Below are 22,378 nucleotides of genomic sequence, written 5' to 3'. Positions count from 1 at the left end.
AAGGATGCTATTTATTGGAAATCCAGCACATCTTTTAATTTTTAAATCGATTTCTCTCGAGTGGGTGGCAAAACCCTTCAGATGCGAAGGAAGAAAAGGGAAAAAATGCAAGTCGGCAGGAGGATTTTGGAGAATTGCAGCCTTGCTTCGGATTGGGGCTACAGACAGAGAAAGACTCCGGCGTCCACAACCTGTTTGGCTGCAAAGATGCCGCCGTTCCGCCCCGAGCGCAGCATCACGCCCCTCCCCTCCCCTCCGCCCCGGCCCCCGGCCCGGTTGCTGCCCCCAGGACGCTGCCCCCAGGACGGCAGCAGCCCCCTCGCGTCACCTCTCACACCCTGCGGTGACTAGTCCACCCAAGTCCGGAGGGGCGTGTGCTGGGGAGGAGCGCTCATTTTCCTTCGACGCGCGAGACCCGGGCAGTTCACGCTCCCCCATAGTCCCCTCCTTCTGGCCTTGCCCACAGCCCCCGGGAGGGCAGCAGCCTCCCTGTGACCGCCTCTCCCCCATTCCCTCGGCTCCTTCATCCTCTACGAGCCCAGGGGCGCATTCTCACTGTCCCTCCACGTGCGCGTCGGGTTCGCCCCTCTCCTTTCGCCGCTCCCAGGAAGGCTGCAGCCACCAGGTGCCCACCTCTCACGCCCCTTCCGGCCCCTCACCCAGTTCCTTCACCCTCCTCTAGCTTTGGGGAGAGTCCACACTCCACCTCCACGTGCGAACCCAGGGCCGTTACCCGGCTTGCACATGCCCCCCACCTCCAGCCCGGGCTCCGCCCATCGCGCCCCGGGCACGCGCCCAGGAGTACCTGGCCACCCCTCCCCCTGCTCGGCTCCGCTCCCCTCCCACCTCCCCCGCCCCACACGCAGTAGCTCGCAGCCCACCCCTCGCAGCTTCCTTCTCTCCGCCCCCTCCCTCCCCAGGAGGTGGGGGGGGCACGAACGAGCGCGGCAGCGTGGCCAATGGGCGCTTGGCTTACTCTGGCCTCTCCCCCGCGCGGCCGCCAATCGCGGCAGGCGGTGGTGGTAATATTGTGGAGTGGAGTTTGGATGCCGCCGCTGCCGCGGGTTGGAACGGCGCGGCCGCGGGGGCTGCCAGGGTATTTCGGGAAGGGGGCGTGAGGAGGCGGCGGCGGCTGCGGTAGCAGCAGCGGGTGGAGGCAGCGGAGAGAAAGAGAAAGAAAAGAAAGAAGAGGGCGGGGGAGTACTCAGAGGAGGAGGCGGGACCGACCGGGCTCCTCACCTCTGGGTAGCGGCGGCGGGCGGCTCGGGAGGCGGCACCGCCCCCTGCCCGCGGACTCTTCAGCTCCGCCGGCCGCCGACCTGCGAGCCCCGGGCAGCGGCCGAAGAGACGGGGGAGGAAGCGGTGGGCCGGGGTGGCGGTGGAGGCGACCGCCATGGCGTTCCTCAAACTCCGTGACCAGGTAGGTGAGGAGCGGCGGGGCGGGATCGCACGACGGGGGAGGAAGGAAGGGAGGGCGGCGGGCCAGCGGTGTGGGCCGCCTGGACTCCCGCCCGACCGGGTGGGTGCGAGGGAGGCGGGGTGCCGCCCCGGGGACTGGCGCGCGGAGACCGGGCCGGGGACCGCGGCCGACCCGCCTGTCAGCTAAGCACCGGCCGTGTGAAGCCCACGTGCAGCTGGGGGGCTCCCCGCGGTCTCCGGTCGCCGCCGCGTGAGGGGCGGGTCCCTTGCTGGCCGCCTCGGCGTCGGCGTCCGCGACCGGCTCACTGCCGGGTGTGCGCCTCCTCTCCTACCAGGTGAGGCTCGGGCCTAACAGGTGGCTTCTCGCTGTGGGGCGGGAGCGGTGCTGGCGGCCGTGACCTTAGGTCACGACCTTGCGCGCCTGTTTGCTTCCCTGGATAGTTGCAGGCACACTGTCTTGGGGTTAAAGGCGGCAGATTCTGCTTCGAGACTAGTCATTCAGCCTGCAAGTTCCCAGACTTGTTTTCTTTTGACGTCTTGTGCACCATCTTGGTTACTTTTCTTGACTTAGCAAGAGCTGGTCAAAGAATACCTGAAGTGCTGAAAAGAGTAGTGACTGTTTTGGACGGAAAATAATTTTGTCTAGGGACGAAATCACATCTGTATCAGAATGATTTGTACCTCTGAATACGTGGAAAGATGGATAAAAAGACTTTCAGGCGATGCAGAGGCTTCTAAACCTTTGTATGTCTTCTTTAAGGAAAGGGAAATCAACGTGTGAAATTTGCCCAGTGGCAGTAGACGTAATAGTGCTGAGAATTTATTTTTGCATTTGTTTTGTTCTGTTTTGAACAGAAGATATTAGGCAGCTTTGAAGGGGAAGTAACTTGCATATATTGGGAAACTATTCTTAGAGTACTCCTTTTGTGAAAACAATGGGGAAAATGAAGATATCTTTAATATCGCCTCTTAGTGACTGTTGTGCCTTAAATTCTGAATCTTTGTATCATCAGTTCTCATTTCATAAGTGAATTTTATTTTCTGTTTAGGCCGTTGGCTTAACTTATGTATCATTAGTTATCAGGAAGGTTTTAGCTGGTGTTAACAGCATCAGGCATGATACTTTGAAAATCTCTACTGTTCAGTGAAATTTGTACATTGTATTTCAGATAATAGAATCTCATTGTTCAATATCATAGCCACTAGCCTACATGTGGCAACTTAAATTTTAATAATTAAAATTAAATAAAAAGTTCACTTAGACTTGCTAGCCACATTTCAAGTGCTCAGTAGCCACATGTGGTTATTGACTATGGAATTGGACAGCACAAATACAGAACATTTTTATCATCAGAAAGTTCTATGGGACAGGACTGTTAAAAAACATGTAAAAACAACTAATTCCTGCTAATTTCTGTATAGTCAACTCACATTATATTTTTAAAGGTGTAAAACTCAAGATCTGTATTCTTTACTCTTTATCGGTCTAATGGCACTTTGTGCTTCCATTAGTAATAGTTGAGGTAATGATTGATTTTTGTTTTGTTTCTAGTCCTACACTTTTGAAAAAGTTATTTTTGCAATTTGGATCATAGTGTGCATTAGGAATTTGGTGAACTTTTTGGAGACCATCCCTTTTTATTCACCATCAGGTTTAAGCAGAAGCAAGATTATGGTTTCAATTGGACATAAAATCCAATGCACTTTTGCATTTTTGTATTTAGGAAATGCAATTATAAAGAAATTGTGAGGCTACTCCAATTTTATATATATCTATTAATACTCAGTGGTTGCAATGATAATGTAAAAGGTCACCTGTAAACTTAAGGATACTTGGGTAAGTTGAGAGGCATGGCTCAGAGGGGGAAGAACATTGAAGTTTACTTCTAAACTACTAAGTAATTGACTCATCTGGTCTCTCTTTTGGAAGACTTTGAGAAATGAGTTTGGTTTGCCTATTTCAAAGGGAATAGCTGCTTTTAGATGTCATCTTGTATGTTGATATTTTATTGACTATTAGAAATGTTGATAAAAATGAAATGGAACAAATAGTATTTTATTTCCTATCTACAGGAGAAGCAGTTCCGCTAGGTGAGTTATTTTATCTGGAGGAAAAGAAGAGAAAATGTGGATAAATACACAGAATTTTAAAGCTGGAAGGTACTTGATGTAGCATTTAACTCAGTCTGCATTTACACGTGGAATAGGAAATAGTTCAAGCTACTTTTTTCTGTTATTGCCATATTCACCTTGTGTTTTGTTTTCTTTATAGCTCTGTAAATGCAGCCTAAATATGTAGAATCTATTAATGGGTAGGAGTTGGTCTTTGTGCATGTAAGCGTCAGGTGGGTTCTAGATGATTTTAAATATAAAATCAGTGAGTAAACCAATTTGTTTTCATATCCAATAAGTAATCTGGATAAGACAGCTTTCCCCCTTTCTGTGGCAGCACCTAATACTGGGGTAAGAATAGGATTGAGTTTTCAGTTGAACATAAAATCGAATTGCACCTTTGCATTCATGAATAGTAATTATGAAGTAATTGTGATGCTTCTCTGGTTTTATGTAGTATCTGTTAATATTCAATGTAGTGGTAATATGTGAAATGTCACCTGTAAACTTGAGGATACATGGACAAGGACCCAGACTAGTGCACTACTTTTTTTTTAAGATTTTATTTATGTGACAGAGACACCTCGAAGGAGAGAACACAAGCAGGAGGAGTGGGAGAGGGAGACGTAGGCTTCCTGCTGAGCAGGGAGCCTGATGCTGGGCTCGAACCCAGGACCCTGGGATTGTGACCTGAGCTGAAGGCAGATGCTTAACGACTGAGCCACCCAGGCTCCATTACTTTTGTTAATAGGTGAAAATAACTTTTAATTGTAAATGAGGTGAAAATAGTTTTTCTGTTTGTAGGACTAGAAGCATGAAACTTTCCATTGATTTCTGCCCTCCCCCCCCCCCCCCCCACATTACAGTGTTTATACAGCATGAATCTCTGACAGTTCAGGATTTTATTCAGTAGGTATCACATGCAGATTTTTATCTTTGCAGTTAGTAAAAATGTAATTGTATGATCACATTTAAATTTTAAAAATTTTATTTTTAGTTTTATTGAGATTATTGATAGATAAGGTATACACTGTGATGATATCATACATGTATATAAAGCAAAATGATTACCACAATAAGATTAGTTGACACTACCAGGGGTGCGTGGGTGGTTTAGTCAGGTTGGTTTAGTTAGTTAAGTGTCTGACTCTTGATTTCGGTCAGGTCATGATCTCAGGCTCATGGGATTGAGCCCCACATCAGGCTCTGTGCTCAGTGCAGAGTCTTCTTGTCCCTCTCCCTCAGCTCCTTCCCTTGCTCACCTGCATGCAGGCTTGCTCTCTCTTTCTCTATCTCTAAAATAAATAAATCTTAAAAAAAAAAAAATAGGCTAGTTGACACTACCATCCCTTCATACAATTACTGTGTGTGTGTGTGTGTGCGTGTAGATAACATTTAAGATCTACTTTAACAACTTTGAAATATATATATACACACACACATATACATATCTGAAACACAGTATTATTAATTATTGTTACCATGCTGTACATTAGATCCCTGGAACTTATTTATAGTTGGAAATTTGTACCATTTGGCCAGTTGCATAATTATATTTTAATTTATCAGCAGTGATTCATAGTATACCCTGATAAGAAAGAAAAGACTGTTTAGGATGTGTAAGGTAACAAACTCACAACTGGAAAGCTAAACGGCAATTGGTACTTGGCTTTAGTGTCTAGGAGACAGTAGGGAGTGATGGAGATCATGCTGATAGGAGCAGGTATGTTAGTTGCTGCTTAGCTCCAGGACATTGCTGCTGTGCATGTGTGCCTAGTATTTTTAGAGCTCCAGTTTTCTTTAGGAAGTTAGAGATCCAGATATTTATGAGAAATCTCTCTATAAATGTTGGCAAGTTGGTAGTTAACCACTGATAAAAATTTAAAGCTATAATTTTACATAGGGGTGAGCAGGGGACCAGTTTGTAATCACAAGTTTAGCTTATCTGCAGAAAATGAACTACAAAATAAGATTTCTATTTTATTTATTTTTTAAGAGATTTATTTGAGAGAGAGAGAGAGAGAGAGAACTCACACTTGAGTGGGAGGAGGCACAGAGGGAAAGAATCTCAAGCAGACTCCCAGCTGAGCTCAACACAGGGCTCGATCACGATCCTGAGCCAAAGTTAGGCGCCTGACTGAGCCACCTAGGTGCCCCAAGATTCCTATCTTAAAAGAACAGTTTTCTTTCAGATAAAGTAGTCAAAATGGTCTTAAAGTTAAGAAAATTGAGATTTAAAAAATTGAGATATAATTTATATATCATAAAAGTCATCTTTTAAAGTGTACAATTCAAGCCAAAGCAAACGTGAGAAAGAACAAAGCTAGAGGTATCACAATCCCAGATTTCAAGATATACTACAAAGCTGTAATAATCAAAACAGTATAGTATGGGCACAAAAGTAGATATATAAATTAATGGAATAGAATAGAGAGCCCAGAAAAAATACAAACACACACATGCTTATTTGGTCAGTTAATGTACGACAAAGGAGGCAGGAGTATACAATGGGGAAAAGACGGTCTCTTCACTAAATGGTGCTGGAAAAACTAGATAACTACATGCAAAAGAGTTAACTGGACCACTTTCTAACACAATACACAAAATAAACTAGTAGATTAAAGATCTAAATGTAAGGCCTGAAACCATAAAACTAGAAGAAAATATAGGCAGTAGTATCTTTGACATTGACCTTGGCAGCATTTTTCTAAATGTGTTCCACAAGCAGGAGAAACAAAAGCAAAAGTAAACAATTAGGATTACGCCAAAATAGAAAGCTTTGCACTGTGAAGGAAACCCAGGGACGAAACAAAAAAGCAACCTATTGAGTGGGAAAAGATATTTTCAAGTGATATATCTGGTAAGGAGTTAATACCTAAAGTATATGAAGAATTTATACAACTCGGCACTGGTGGGGGGGATAATAATCTGATTAAAAAATGGACAGAGGACATTTTTCCAAATAATACATTTTTCCAAATAAGACATAACAGATGGCCAACAGACATGAAAAGATGCTCAGCAACACTTATCATCAGGGAAATATAAAAAAACATGTGAGCTATTAGCTAACACCTGTCAGGGTGGCTAAAATCAAAAGGAGAAGAAATAACAGTTATTGGTGAGGATGTGGAAATAAAGGAACCCTTGTGCGCTGTTGGTGGGACTGCAAATGGGTGTAGCAGCTTGGGAAACAATATAGAGGTTCCTCAAAAAATTAAAAATAGAAAAACCATAGCATTCGGTAATGCTATGGGATGTTTACCTAAAGAAAATGAAAACTGTAATTCAGAAAGGTATATGCACCTCCATATTTATTGCAGCATTATTTACAATAGCCAAGATTTGGAAGAAGCCTGGATAAAGATGTCTCTCTCTCTCTCTCTCTCTCTCTCTCTCTCTCACACACACACACACACACACACACACACAGGAATATTAGTCAGCCACAAAAAAGATGATCTTGCCATTTACTGCAACATGGATATATCTTAGAGGTCACTATGCTAAGTAAAACAAGTCAGCAAAAGACAAATACTGTATGATTTCATTTACATGTGACTTCTTAAGAAAAAACAAAACAAAACAAAAAAAGTTGAGACAGTCTCATAAGTAACTGGTTGTTGCCTGAAGGGAGAGGTGTGGGGGGGATGGGCAAACAGGGATGAAGAAAGGGTACAAGCTTCCAGTTATGGAATAAATTATAGGGATTTTGTTTCAGCATAAGGAATATAGACAGTGGTAGTGTAATAGCAGTATATGGTGACAGATGGTAGCTACACTTGTGTTAGTAGCGTAATGAGTTGTTGAATTGCTGTGTTGTATACCTGAAACCAGTGTAACATTGTGTGTCATCTACACTTCAATTAAAAAAAAATTCAATAAATAACACCTCCAGAAATGTGTGCAATTCAGTAGTTTTTGGTATATTCACAAAGTTGTACAACCATTACCACTATGTGATTCCAAAACATTTCTATCCTTTCAAAAAGCAATTGGCAGTCACTCCCCATTTTCTCCACTCCCCACCCCTACCCTCCTCCAAGTCCCTGGCGAGCAGTAATCTAATCTCTGTCTCTGTGAATTTGCCTATTCTGGATAATCATATAAATTTAATTCTACAGTGTGTGACTTTTTGTGTCTTACGTCTTTCACTTAATGTAATCTTGTTAAGGTTCATCCATTCATGTAGCATGAATCAGTTAATTTATAAATTTTATATCATGTTTGTTTCTTCTAAAGAAAGTTCCTACACTTTTATGCTGTTTTATTGCTTCTTACATGCAAATCTATAATCTGGGATGTCTGTTTCTATTTTCTGAGTTGGTTTTAAAACTGGAGTTAGACGTTGTTTGCAGTAGTACTAGATGATAGTAGTTTTTACATTCGGATTACTTTTTTGTGTGTGTAGGAGATGCCTTTGTGTTCTCTTCTGGGTTAATGGTCATTAGGTAAGGGTTTTGATAAGTTGAAGGTTGAATTTTGTTTTTTTTTTTTTTTTGGATCAGTCTTGGTATATATCAATAAGTAATTGTTGAATGGATGAGAAAAGGTTAGAGCATTATTTGACTTTTCAGTAGAAAAACAATAGGTGATCCTTGAAAAATCTTATAACTTATAAAAATCTTATAATTAGGAATACAGAATTTATGAAATGCCTGAAAGACATTTATGCTCAGATATTCAGGTTTTCTATATTGAGTGTTGCCTTGCTTTGTTTTGGAGGCTGTGGGGCACACAAGGGTACCGTAGTCACTATCTCTTTCCTTAAAAATCTTACTGACTAGAAAAAGACAAAAGATACATAAAGGCACAGTATCTGATACACTTCACCTGAAAAGGTTTATAGAGGTTGAAGAAAAACATATGGAGCATATTATTTAGAAATGTATCTAACATAGTTAAAAAATAAGTGTGTCTTGTGTTTACTGATTTTTTTTTTTTTTTTGGTGCCTTGTATAATACAGTGTAGAACATGTAAAGATGTAGAACATAAAAGATGTGTATAACGTACTTCACAATTCAGAAAGGAATAGATGATATGATTGTAGGCAGAGGGAAACTTCATGGCAAGGGAGATAGTTGGAGGTTCATAGGAAGGATTTGTTGAAAGCAAACAGTTGTGTAGGAAAGCAACAAGAGAGAAATAAAAGGCAAGCCAAAAAAAGAGAATGGCGTATCTGTGCTGCAGTGAGGAGATAAACCTTATTGGTATTTGTAGTTGGAAAGGATAGGAGATAGATTAGCTAAATTAACAATGACTGCATTATGAAGTACTTTGAATATAAGGCTAGGAAGTTTGGACTTGACTGGAAGGTGTTGGGAAGTTGTTACCAGGTGGGTTTCTTGATCTAGGGTCTGTGAAGTGCTCTTTGGAGGAATGTGCATACATCTACTTAAGAGGCTTCATAACTTCTATTAGATCTTCTGAGGAGTCCATGACACCCAAAAGTTAAATAACTGCTATATTATAGGTTTTAGAAGAGTGAATTACAGAAGACAAACAACAGGAACATCCGAGACCAGTTAGGGGGCTATTGCTATAATTCAGAACAGATGTAAACATTTTAGTGCAAGTTGAGTATTTTAAGTACTAAGTAGGAGTTTGAACGGAAATGAGTGCATCTTTAAAGGATCCACATAGCTGTATTAATGGCTCACTTAAGTGTACAACTGAGAGTGTCCTATATTTATATGGCAGTTTCAATTTTTTTTGCTGCATAGTCCCACTAGGATAAATTAAATATGAAAAAATAATTAAACATTGATAATTCAAGTAGTTAGATTTGGATTATATTAGGTTTATAAAAGATAAAATTTTATCTTATTTCCTTTTTATTTTGCAGTCTAGTCTAAAATTTATATTCAGTGAATGCACTCTACCTGGGTTAAAGTGAGATGCTCCTGTAGAAAGTTTTGTGCCTGGAGAGAATAGTTGGGGTTTAAGTCTTTTTGTTCTGGACAATGTATTCTATGGATAATTCACATTAAACACACACAGTGATACTGAATCACAGAGTTATACAGTACTTTACATTCAAAGCAAAAATTAATGAAATATTTAGTTACTTAAATCAGTAATGTTTTAAAGTGTAACAGTACATCGCACATATGATTAAAGTTCTCAAGTACCTCAAATTTAATTTCTACTGCTACTCCCCAGTCCCAGTTCTTAGTTAAGTGATTTATCCACCTTCCTTATGTGCTACTGATTTTTTTTAAAAGGATTCTTCTGTGTGTATACTGATTGGCTTGCAAAACTAAGTCTGAATAGAATTACTACTCCCACAGCTTTAGTGGAAAGTTCACTTTTGCCTAGTAAATTTAAGTTCAAATTCTTAATTGGTGATGGTTTATTTAAATTTATTTATGATAAGCTTAAAGGTATATCTTTTATACTCTTAAGGATTTGAGGCCACAGATAATGTTAAAACATTCAGAATGGGACAGTTGAGGAAAATCAGGAAGCAGTTGCTTATGAAACATATACTTGTTCCAGCACCTAGAAAGTTATTATGCTTCAGTTCTACATTTAACTTTTTTCTTTTTACCTAAGGTACCAACCCCCCGCCCCAAACTTTGTATCTTATAATCGTAAGTGTAAATTAGTCTGGAGTGGCAGCCTTTTCTCTTGTATCAGTTTCTGTATTAAAAAGTTTGATAGCTTTTTCTTTTTTAAACAGCTTTGCTGTAATATAATTCACACATCAATTTAAATTATACAGTTCAGTGATTTTTAGTATATTCACAGAGCTGTGTAAGTATCACCTCAGTCAATTTTAGATCATTTTATAATGCTGAAAAGAAACCTCTTACCCCTAAGCCATTATTTCCTCAAACCTCCATCATTCCTAGCCCTAAACAAGTACTAATTACTTTTTGTTTCTATATATTTGCCTGTTTTATGTAGCATGTTTGAAAGGCTCATCTGTCCTGTAGCATGTATCGATATTCTTACTGCTGGATAATGTAGTATTACATTGAATCATACCACATTTTATCTATCCATTCAACAGTTGATAGGCATTTGGATTATTTTCCCTTTTTGGCTAGTACGAATAATGCTGCTATGAACATTTGTGTACAAGTTTTTGTGTAGGCATAAGTTTTCATTTCTCTTGGGTACTAAGGAGTGGACTAGTTGGGTCATACAGAAACTCTGTATTTAGCCTTAATTTTAACGAACTGCCAGTCCATTTTCCAGAGTGGCTGTACCATTTCATATCCCACCAGCAGTACATGAGAGTTTGTTTCTCCACATCCTCAATAACACTTATTATTATCTTTTTTTCCATTATTGTCATCCTAGTATGTGTGAAGTGGTATCTGCTTGTGGTTTGGATTTGCATTTCCCAATGGCTAATAATGTTGGGCATCTTTTCATCAGATCTTTTGCCCATTTTAAAAAAATTGTGCTATTTGTCTTTTTATTATTGGGTTGTAGTGCTTTATATATTTTAGCTACCAGTTCCTTATCAGATATGTGTTTTATAAATATATCTCCCATTTCTTCTTTCTTGCTAGTATTTTTGAAGGGCAAAACTTTTAATTATGGAATACAATTTGTCATTGATTTAAAGGGTTTTGACTAGGGGCCTATGTGGATAGGGCATGGAAGCAGAGGAGTTGACTTGAGGGTGAGATGAATTCAGTTTTGGATATATTGAGGTCCTAGTGGGACAGTTATAGATAGGAGGCAGTTAAATGAGAGGCTGGGTTCAGAGAAAAGTGTTTTCGCTGGTAATTGAGGTGAATGAGGTCTTTAATGAGAAAAGTTCATGGCTGTGGAGAATATGGAATGGGTGGAGGAAAGGAAGCCTGTGAAACTACCAGAGTTAGGAAGAGAGTGAGGGTAGACTACTCATAGGCCAGAGGAAGGAAGAATTTCCCAAGTTGTACCAATGCTGTGTTCTCCTAGACACAAAGGCTCATTTTTTCATCACCCTTTAGCTTTCTTTTTCTCTAGCACATTGTTGTAAACTTCCCATGGAACTGTTTTTCCTATTTGCCCCAATTTCTTTACTTCCTTAGCCAGTAATTACCAAGTTGGGCATACATCGAAATAGTTGGCCAGCTTTAATACAGGATTTCAGGGTCCAGTTAGACATGCTGAATGAGGATCACCTGGGGCAGTGTCCCAGAATCTGTATTTTAAAACCTCTTAAGTTAGAGAGTGGTTTGCTCTTCACCAAGCTTGTTTACTTTTTTCTTGGATCCCAACTGACATATATTTTCCAGCCCCTCTTGGATTTGGGGATGGCCATATGATTGAGATCTGGCCATAGGAAATTAAGCAGAAGTGTTGAGTGTTTCTTCAGCCCTGGCAAGTACAAACTTTCCTTGAACAATCCTCTCTTCTCTCTTCTCCTCTCTCCTGCTGGCTGGGTGTTGTCTGCCAAAGCAGCTTTGGAAATGATGGGTCCAAGAGAGCTGAACTTCTGTCAGCCTGGGTCATCTCCAGCCTCTTCATGCCCACAGCTGATCATTAACATGGATTTTTGGACTTCATGTAAGCATGAAATAAAAATAAACTATTATGTCACACTTTGGGATTTATCTGTTATAACATCCATTGTTACTTTATATAACTTCTTAGTTTATTATCCAGAATCTGTTTTGGGATCCATTGCCCTTGGTTTGTACTATTATATCTTACAGCTCATTTACATGGTTAGTCTTTAGCTGTTAACTTCAGGCCTTATACATAAATATTGTGTTTTCTTTGTTAAAATTTTCATGGAAATTATTATAATTAACATCCTGATTATTTTATTATATAACAAACATTTGTATGCCTGCTACCTGCTGGTCCTTGATACTAGGGATACACATGTGTATAAAACATGGTCTCTGTCTTCTAGTATGGGATAAGATGGAATTAGATAAGGCAATTATCTTATATTTGCTTTGAAAGCATGAAGAGAGAAATGGCTGATTGAACCCAGTGGTGGAGTTGGGGATCCTTGAAGTTTATTTTAATGGGATTTTTTTTTACCCATGTTCATTTGTAATCTTGTGCTCTCTCCTCCTCGGTGGATAAGAGCCGTATACAGCCTGTGTAAAATAGCCTTTTAGAGGAGCAAAAAGTACAAGTGCGTTTTTGGTAGATTTGTGTTACATGTGGGTATTTTGTTTGAGTGCATATTTTTTCTTAACGTGTACCACCAAGAAAGAAGAGAATGCTTTATTTAGGGGAACAGCAGATCTTAGTCCTGATATAGATCATATTGTTAAACTTTTCCTTTCATTAACTAAGGTTTTTTGTTGTTGTTTTTGTTTTGTTTTATTTTTAAATAAATATTACATGTTATCATTTTTCCTTTTTGAGGGAACTTTTGGATTGGAAATGGTAAAAGTCAGAAAGAACCTATCTGCTGTTAGTATTGTATTCTTATTAGTGTAAACTAGGAAAAAGTCAGATAATTCAAACAGGACTTTGAAAGATTTTGTGTGTGTGTGTGTGTGTGTGTGTGTGTGTGTAAACAGATAAATAAGAGCCTTCTGTTTTGACTAGTTCTCTGAATGGTGAGAGGCTTCCTCCACTTTTTGAAAGCTTACATCCTAGTCAGTGTGTAGTTCCAGACTATCGTATTGGGTCATGCCACGAGTGAGGAGAGTGTCCCTGGGAGAACTAAAAACAACCAGGCAAGTGACAACCACATCCTGAAGAAAAGGAGTTGAACTTGACGGTTAAAAACAGCTGGCTTTTAGGGGATCTAAAAGCAAACTTCAGCATCCAGGAATGAGCAGTGGAGTTGAAACTAGGTGAATAGATCAGAATAGCAAGTATAGTGTTTGTCAGGTAGATCCAATAAGTAGCCTAATCCAGAGTATAAGCAGGTAGTTAGAAACTGGCATGACTGTGAGGGCTTGAATGATTCATATAGTGAGGATATCTGGAATCAAGAAACTTCAACAGATGAGGCCAAGGGGCTATAACCTTTCAGACCTTCTCAGTTGATACTGTGGCAGGGACAGTGAGAAGGAACCTGGTTGGAGTATTTCCCAATTTAGAATCTAGTCAAGAGGTATAAATGAAATACAGTATAGATGTACTATAGAAATGTCCTGGAAGATTGTATATATGTTAAATAATGGTTAATCCACTCATTTAATAATGAGCAACTTCTCTGTTTTAATGAAACTTATTATAAATTGTTTTAAAAACAGAATTTATTAGTAAAACAAATTATACTTCAGCTTATCTTTTACCATAAAGCTGGATTTTTATATATCACCTTCTCTTAAGCTTAGGTATACTGACTGCTTAACTATTACAGATGCTTGGTAACACGTGGATTATTTTGGATGTCTTGGTGCGTTCTTGGTTTTAGAAGCTCTGAATGTTTTAGCTATAGTATTATTGCTTTTGAAATGTCACTAATTGGGGCGCCTGGGTGGCTCAGTGGGTTAAAGCCTCTGCCTTTGGCTCAGGTCATGATCCCAGGGTACCGGGATTGAGCCCTGCATGGGGCTCTCTGCTCCGTGGGGAGCCTGCTCCCTCTTCTCTCTTTGCCTGCCTCTCTGCCTACTTGTGATCTCTGTCAAATAAATAAATAAAATATTAAAAAAAAAAGAAATGTCACTAATCAACCTATTTGTATTTTCTTTTCGTCACTAGCAATTTCTACCTTCTAAGACTTCTTTTGGACTGTAAGATTCTATTATGAAGTCAAATGAACTTTTTACCTGTTCATCTTAATAGTTTCTTCAGCATCTACAGTTTTGAACATGGAATTTCTTTTCTATGACCGCAGCTTCTTTCATTTCTGGTTCTTCCACTTCCTCAGCCACAGTGAACCTGAGCTTTGCTGTGTTGGAATCTACTTTACCTAGTCTGCTGGGTATAGTTTGGCTACAAACTGTCGAGAAGCCTGACTTTCTGATTTGAGCAGTACTAGTTAGGGTAGTGTTTTCTGAAACATGGGACAACGTTTACTCCTGGTGTTTTTCTTGAGATTTTTTTTTGTGGGTGACCTGTCTACTTTGATTACTAGATGTTGACTGATACTTCTTGCTTCTGCTCGGGACTCCCGAGTATACCCCTGTATCCTGCTTCATTCTCACTTTCCTCTGGCCTATTCAGGAGTCTCCTGGCTCACTTCATTGCAGCCTTTCCTGTTTGCTATTCTGTAGGTTTCGTTTTGTCCTATTTAACACCCTCCCTCTTCCTCAGCCATCACCCATCCCTACCGTCTTTCAACTTTCATGTGTTTTTTGCCGTCACCTTTTTTTTTTTTTACTCCTTTTGACCCAGTCTCTTGAGCCTCAATGCCTATCTTACACACAGTCTCTTCCTTTTCATCTTAGTGTTCTGCCTCTTGAAACTTGTCCATTTTTCCACTCCCACACCCTTCTTAGGCTGGACCCTTTTCTCAGCAAGCTTTGTTTCTCAGTGGGAACTTTCCCTGCTGTTCCTTCCCTTAGTGCCATTATGTCAGTTTTATATCCTATCTGTTTTCTACTCTTGTCTTTACCCCTAACACCACCCTTTCAGCTTATAGCTCCATTCTTTCCTGCAGCTTTGTCAGGCAAGAGAAGCAAATGACTTAAAGAAAAATGTGAAGTAAGTAATAGTGAATGTCACCATACATGGATATGGCAAACAATTATGATAATTCATTGAATGTCTGAAATGGTAGAGTATGTACTTTTAATTCTGGCTCATTAATTTTTTTGTCACTTCAGAAAGAAGCCCTGTAACCAGCAGTCACCCCATTCCTCTTTATCTCCCTCCCCTGGCCCACCTTTCCCTCAGCCTAATCTAGGCATCCACTAATCTCCTTTCTGTTTCTACACATTTGTTTATTCTGGACACTTCATGTAAATGGAATCATAAAATATGTAATCTCTTATGACTGACTGCTTTCACTTAAGAGGTTTTAGAGTTTTATTCATACTGTAGTTATGTGTCAGAACTTCATTTCTTTTTATATGGGGTTGTTTCTACTTTCTGAATAAAATAAAATGGGCTTGGGGATATCTTCATTGAATTGTGAGAATTGTGAGAATGTTGAAAAAGTGTCTAGTATGTAGTAGTTGCTCAATAAATGCTCACTTATCCAAACAATTTAAACTCCTGTATTCCCTTGACTTTCCCAGTCAACCTATAGATTACTTCTACAATATTTATTCTCTTGTTTCAGCTCTGGGACCACTAAAAAATCGGTGAAGGATGTAATGAAACCAAGTTGAATATATTCCAGTTTACTGATGTCTAACTTCAGCTGCACCTTCAAGTCTGTTTCATCCTTACCACCTTTTCTATACCCACTAATATTTAATTTCTACCTTCTCCATTTTAACATGTAGTTGTGTCTCCTAATTTACTAAGAAAAGAGAAGTCTGCCTACACATGTAATCTTTCTTACTGATCTCCTTTCTTATTGCAAATCATTTATTTGTTCACTTCGCTTTTTTCCTGTTACCTTTTTTTTCTTATTTTGACTGAGAGAAATGAATATACTTTTTCTCAGAGCATTTTTCTGCTGTAATCCTAATCATACCTTCATCTGAGATTTAGATGTATTATTTCTTATTTTTATTTTTTCATATTGTTAAGTTCTCTCCCTGCTCTCACATATTGTTATATATTGGTTCCTGGAGGCACACTACCTATTAATCAAGATTCTAATACTCATAGTGGGCAAAAGCAAGGAAAGCAACACTCACTGCAGGATCCAACCTTAACAAGGCTTATTTCTGTTTGGGTATGCCATATATTGCAATGTAACTTTTAAAATACTGCTTACTTCAGTGTGAAGTACTAAATCAAGGTTGTTTGAGTTGAAATTTTTTTATTACAATAGTGAAAACATTTTCCTTTTCATTGTTCTGTGTTAAGGCTAGGTATGTGTAATATATTTTTTTAAAGATTTCATTTATTTATTTCTTCGATAGAGAGCACAACAGGGGGAGCAGCAGGCAGAGGGAGAGAGAAAAGCAGACTCCTGAGCAGGGAGCCCCCATGCAGGACTCCATCCCAGGAGCCCAGGATCATGATCTTAGCCTAAAGCAGCTGCTTAACTGACTGAGCCACCCAGGTGCCCCTGTATGTAAAATTTTTAAAAAAATGTATCCTTTTATTATTATCCTGGAGACAGAAATCTAACCCACCCTTCAGGTAGTCATCTCTCTGAACCACATTGATTCTAAAATGTGCTCAGTTTGTGTAGTTTTCATTGGTTCCACATTCCTCTGCCACTCTGTCAGAAAATCTTCCTTTTTACCCAATTCAGTTCTCTCCAGCTATAATTCAGTCATTTTCCATTGTATTGTCTACAATAAGGATTCTGTATAGACCTTTCAAGTTGGATTCAGGGAGCTTTCAATTGGTTAGACAAGTGGCTCCTTTTTTTCTTTATCAGTTTATTAAGGTATAATTTACGTATTATGAAATTACTCTGTTTTAAGAGCACAAGCCAGTTATTTTAGTAAATTTAAGGAGTTTTGTACTTAGCACCACCCTCCAGTTTTAGAGTATTTCCATCACCCAAAAAGATAACCTATTTTGGAAAAACCTCAGTTCTCCTCCTATGTGTTGCTCTCTTATTGACACACTCCCACCATGCTCATCATACTTCTACACCTGACAGATATTCTACAGTTCAATTTAATTTTGGCACAGTTGACCTGGCGATAGCATCAGATCCCATAGGTTAAGGGCTTAGTCCTTGGAGACTCTCCTCGCTCCTTTCCCTACAAATGCCAATTGCAGATCCAGGTGGTTCTGACTGACTGGCTATAAATCAGAAGTTCCCAAATAATTCACAGAATGCAAAGAAACTTTCTGTTAACTAGATTACTGGTTTAGTACAAAAGGCTATAACTAAGGAATGGCCAAATGGAAGAAATACATAGGGCAAGGTATGTAGGATGGGACATTGAGCCTCTGTGCTCTGTGGGTGTCCCACTTTCCCCAGATCTTCATGTGTTCACCGACCTAGAAGCTAAGCTCTCTGAACCCCATCCTTTTGGGTTTTTGTGGAGGCTTCATTACATAGGCATGATTGATTAAATCATTGATCCTTGCTGATTGAACTCCAGCCCCTGTTTTCTCCCCAGAAATCAGGGCTGGGAGTGGGGATGAGGGTGGTACTGAAGGTTTCAACCCTGTGATCACTTTGGTTGGTTATTTTTAGGCAGTTTCCAAAAGTTGCCTTATTTACATAACAAAAGACACCTATGGCTCACATCACGGGAAAGTCCAAAGATTTTAGGAGCTCTGCCAGAAAAGGGGGATGAACACCAAATATAAATTTCTTATTAAAAATCATAATATTTCAATACTTCATCCCCATTTTGCAGTCATTCCTTTTCCACCTTCAGCCCCAGGCAATAACTGACTAGTAGTCTGTCTCTATGATATAGCTTTTTAAAACATTTTATATAAATGGAATCATATGTTCATTTTTTTTTGGCATCTTTCATTTTGGGATTCATCCATGTTGTAGCATGTATATTCTTCATTGCTGACTAGTACGCCATTGTATGGCTATACCACAATATTTTGTTTATCCATTCACAAGTTGTTAGAAATTTGAATTGTTTCTGATTTTTGGCTATCATGAATAAAGTTGTGATGACTATTCATACGTAAATCTTTGTATACACATATGTTTCAGTTTCTTTTGGGAAGATGCATAGAAGTAGAATTGCTGGTCATATTGTAAGGTCATGTTTAATGTGTTAAGAACAGTCCTTAAACTATACAATCCCTATTGTGTGTTGCTGGATTTGGCTTGCTCATACTTCGTTGAGAGTTTTTTTTTATCTTTATTCCTTGGAGTTGCTGACTTCATAAAATGAATTAAGATATGCTCTCTCTTGGGACGCTTGGGTGGCTCAGTGGGTTGAGCAGCTGCCTTCGGCTCAGGTCATGATCTCAGCGTCCTGGGATCGAGTCCCACATCGGGCTCCTTGCTCTGCGGGGAGCCTGCTTCTCCCTCTGCCACTCTGTCTGCCTGTGGGCTCTCTCTCTCTCTCTCTCTCTCACAAATAAATAAATAAAATCTTAAAAAAAAAAAGATATGCTCTCTTTTTTAGAAGAGTTTGTGAGGGATTAGTATTATTTCTTCTTTAAATATTTGATAGAATTTGGCTGTGAAGCTATGTAGGCAAGGACTTTTTCTTTGTGGTAAGCTGTTAAATTTCTAATTCAGTTTCTTCACTTGTCATAGTCTATTGAGATTTTAAAATTTTCTTTTGACTTGATAATTTGTGTCTTTTAGGGAATTTGTTCATTTTACCTAACTTGTTGGCATAAAGATGTTCATAGAATTTCTTTATAAAACTTTCAATTTCTCTGAGGTTAATAATGCTGCATCCCTTTTCATTTCTGATTTTGCCAATTTGTCTTCATTCTTTTTTCCTGGTGAATCTAGCTCAATTTGATTGGTCTTTTCAAGAAAACAATTTTTGGTTTTGATTTTTCTTGATTTTTCTTTTTTCTACGGTATTGATTCCCCCCAATAGTTATAATTTATTTCCTTCTGCTTGCTTTGGGTTTAGTTTGCTTTATTACTAAATTAAGATGGAAGCTTACTTAAGGTCTAGAATATTGTTGTGTGCAGCTATGAATTTCCATTTAAGCACTGTGTTAGATATCCTATAAGTTTTGATGGGTTTTGTTTTTGTTTTCATTCATCTTAGAATATTCTAAGTTCTCTTGAGATTTTTGTCTTTGACCCATAGGTTATTTAGAAGGGTCTTTGATATCCAGACATTTGTGAATTTTCCAGGTTTTTTTTTTTTCTAATTTAATTTCATTGTGATTGAGGAACATTTTTGTATTCTTTGTATCATTTCATTTCTTTTCTGCCCTCACATCTTTTTAAAGTTTTTTGTTTTTTAAATTATTATTAGATAATTAGACACAGAGAAAGTGTGTGCTAGCGAGGGCAGAGTCAGAGGGAGAGGGAGAAGCAGACTCCCTGCTGAGCAGGGAGCCCAGTGCAGGGCTCTGTCCGGGGACCCTGGGATCATAACCTGAGCCCAAGACAGATGCTTAACTGACTGAGCCACCCTGGCGTCCCTCCTGTATTTTTTTTAAAAAGGTTTTATTTATATGATAGAGAATGAGAGGGAGAGAGTTCGCAAGCACATGAGCAGTGGGAGGGGCAGAGGGAGAAGAAGCAGATTCCCCACTGAGCATAGAACCTGACATGGGGTACCAGGTCCCTGAGATCACCTGAGCCAGTCAGATGCTTAACCTACTGAGCTACCCAAGCACCCCTTCCCCTCATTTTTATAACAGTTTAACTCAAGAAATTCAACATTGTTAATTGAATTATAATCCACACCAGAATAATGAGTAAGATATGTTACATACTTTCATTAAAAAATTTTTTTTATTATTGAAGTATAGTTGACATACAGTGTTTTATTAGTTTCGGGTATACAGCTTTGTAATCATCTCATCAAAGAGATGACTTCTTTTATAACTGGAAGTTTGTACCTCTTAATCCTCTTCACCGATTTTGCCCATCCCCCCATTCCCTTTGCCTTTGTCAGTCACCAATTCTCTGTATTCCTGAATCTGTTTCTGTCTTTTTTGAGATTCCACATATAATGAAATTATAGTATTTGTCTTTCTCCGTTTGACTTATTTCATTTAGCATAACACACTCTAGGTCCAGTCTGTGTTGTTCCAAATGACAAGATCTCATTCCTTTTTATGGCCGAGTAATACTCCATTTTGTGTATATATGACATCTTTTTTATCCATTCTATCAGTAGACAGCTAGGTTATTTCCATATCTTCGCTGTTATAAATAATGCAGCAGTAAACACAGAGGTGCATATTTCTTTTCAGATTCGTGTTTTCATTTTGGGGGAGTAAATAACCAATAATGGAATCCTGTGGTATTTCTATTTTAATTTTTTGAGGAACCTCCATCTTCTTTTCCACAGTGGCTTTACCAATTTGCCTTTCTACTGGTAGTGCATGAGGGTATTCCTTTTTTCCACATCCTTGCCAACACTTGCTATTTATTGTCTTTTTGATACTAGCCATTCTGACTGGTATGAGATTCTATCTCATTGTGGTTTTGATTTTCACTTCAGTTCTTTTAATTTGAGATTTGTTTTTAAGGCCTAGCATATAGTGTATTGTAGAGAATATTCTGTGCATGCTTGAAAAGAATGTGAATTCTGCTGTTGCTGGGTAGAGTCTTCACCTGTGTCAGTGAGGTCAAGTTAGTTAATAGTGTTGTTTAAATTCAGTATTGTTGCTGATTTCCTGTTTACTTTGTTCTATCCATTATAGAAGGTGGGGTATTGAAGTCTCTTAATTGTCTCTTTAATTGTCTTTCCCCCCTTCATTTCTTTCATTTACTGCTTCCCTTATTTTGGGTTTTTTTATGTGAGTATGTTTATATTCATTATATCTTCTTGTTGAATTGATATTTTTAGTACCCCTCTTTGTCTTGAGTAATTTTTTTTTTTTTTTACTTAGTCTGTTTTGTCATACATAGAGGTACTTCAGTTCTCTGTTGTTTTGTTTACATGTTACATCTTTTTCTGTACTTTAAACCTATTTGTGCTTTTGAATTTAAAGTGTCCCTTGCAGGTAACATATAGCTGGGTATTGCCTTTTTATCCAGTCCAAGAAATATATCTCTCTAATGGACTTTTTAATCCTCTCCTGTTTGATACTGTTTTTGAAACGGGTTTCCATCTCCCATTTACTTTTTGGTTTTTGTACATCTCATGTCTTTTTTGTTCCTCTGTTCCTCTTTTATTACCTTTTGTATTTTCTTTTTACCATTTACCATATTTTGACTTTTTAAAATTATACATTTCCTGTGTTTGTTCTGGGGATTACAGTATCCATCAGAATTTATCACAGTCTACTTCAGATTGATACTAATAATCCTCCAGTATAGTTCCATTTCCTTTTCTCTCCTTTGTGCTATTTTTATATATATTATGTTCATTTATGTAATAAACTGAACAGTACAGTGTTTTAGTTGCTTTAAATAATGTATGTCTTTTTTTTAAAACAGTGTATGTCTTTTTTTTTTTTTTTTTTTTTTTGAGAGAGAGTGTCTGTGTATGGGGGGTGGGGTTCAGGAGGGAGAGGGCAGAGGGAGAGGGAGAGAGAGAATCTTAAGCAGGCTCCATGCCCAGCACAGTGTTGACTTAGGGCTCAGTCTCACAACCCTGATTTCATGACCAAAACTGAAATTAAGAGTCGATGCTAAATTGACTGAGCCATCCAGGTGCCAGTGATGTCTGTCTTTTAAAGAAGAGAAGAAAGGAGAAGGATATTTATAGTTTTTTGTATTAACCAACATGTTTACCATTTCCAGTCTCTTCTCTGTTTCTTTTTGTGGATTTGCATTACCTTCCAGTATCATTTCCTTCCTCCAGTGTAGCTTCATTCCCTCTTTCCTTTTTGTGCTATTATTGTCATATATATTACATCTTTATATGTTAGAAACTCAGCAGTACAGTTTTATAATTGTTTTATGCAAGTACCTTTCCAAGCCAAGGGAAGAGTAAAAAAGTTATCTCTTTATTGTTGTTTTTCCATTATCTGTAATTATCCTTGTCAGTGCTATTTTTTCATTTGGATTCCAATCGCTATCTGGTATCACTTCTTTTCATCCTGAATAACTTCCTTTAGTATTTGGCTTACAACTCTATCTTTCAAATAATACATGTTAAGATTAGTGAGCCCCCTCCCATCTTTTCAATTGGGAATTCATATGCCATATGATCTTTTACATTGGTATTAGTTGAGTGAAGATTGAGAAGGGTTGGCGGGAGATCGGGCTGGGAGAAAGTGTGTAGGGGCCAATTCCTTGAGTATCTTGTGTTCTCAACTATGGGATTTGAAGCTTAT

General features: G+C 38.9%; 1 protein-coding gene across 6 annotated transcripts in view; it reads left to right on the top strand.

Moving 5' to 3' along the window:
* Positions 1–1,034: 1,034 nt before the first annotated feature.
* The window catches only part of ANKRD28 (ankyrin repeat domain 28), a 210,367-nt gene continuing 189,023 nt past the window's right edge, over positions 1,035–22,378 (top strand). For 3 of the 6 annotated variants that reach the window (XM_046001800.1, XM_046001798.1, XM_046001799.1), the window contains exon 1: positions 1,035–1,420. Coding sequence is in view for 2 of the 6 variants with exons in the window: in XM_046001798.1 (XP_045857754.1) it covers positions 1,394–1,420 (27 nt within the window). In the remaining 4 variants the exon portion in view is untranslated. Of the gene's footprint in view, positions 1,421–1,454; positions 1,755–11,935; positions 12,041–22,378 lie in introns of those variants that run through there. The other 3 variants (XM_046001802.1, XM_046001797.1, XM_046001804.1) reach the window with 2 other exon arrangements.

The sequence above is a fragment of the Meles meles genome, chromosome 4 (assembly GCF_922984935.1).
Source record: "Meles meles chromosome 4, mMelMel3.1 paternal haplotype, whole genome shotgun sequence".
Lineage (NCBI taxonomy): Eukaryota > Metazoa > Chordata > Mammalia > Carnivora > Mustelidae > Meles > Meles meles.
Note: the sequence above shows the minus strand (reverse complement) of the source record. Positions and strands in the feature narration are given on the sequence as shown.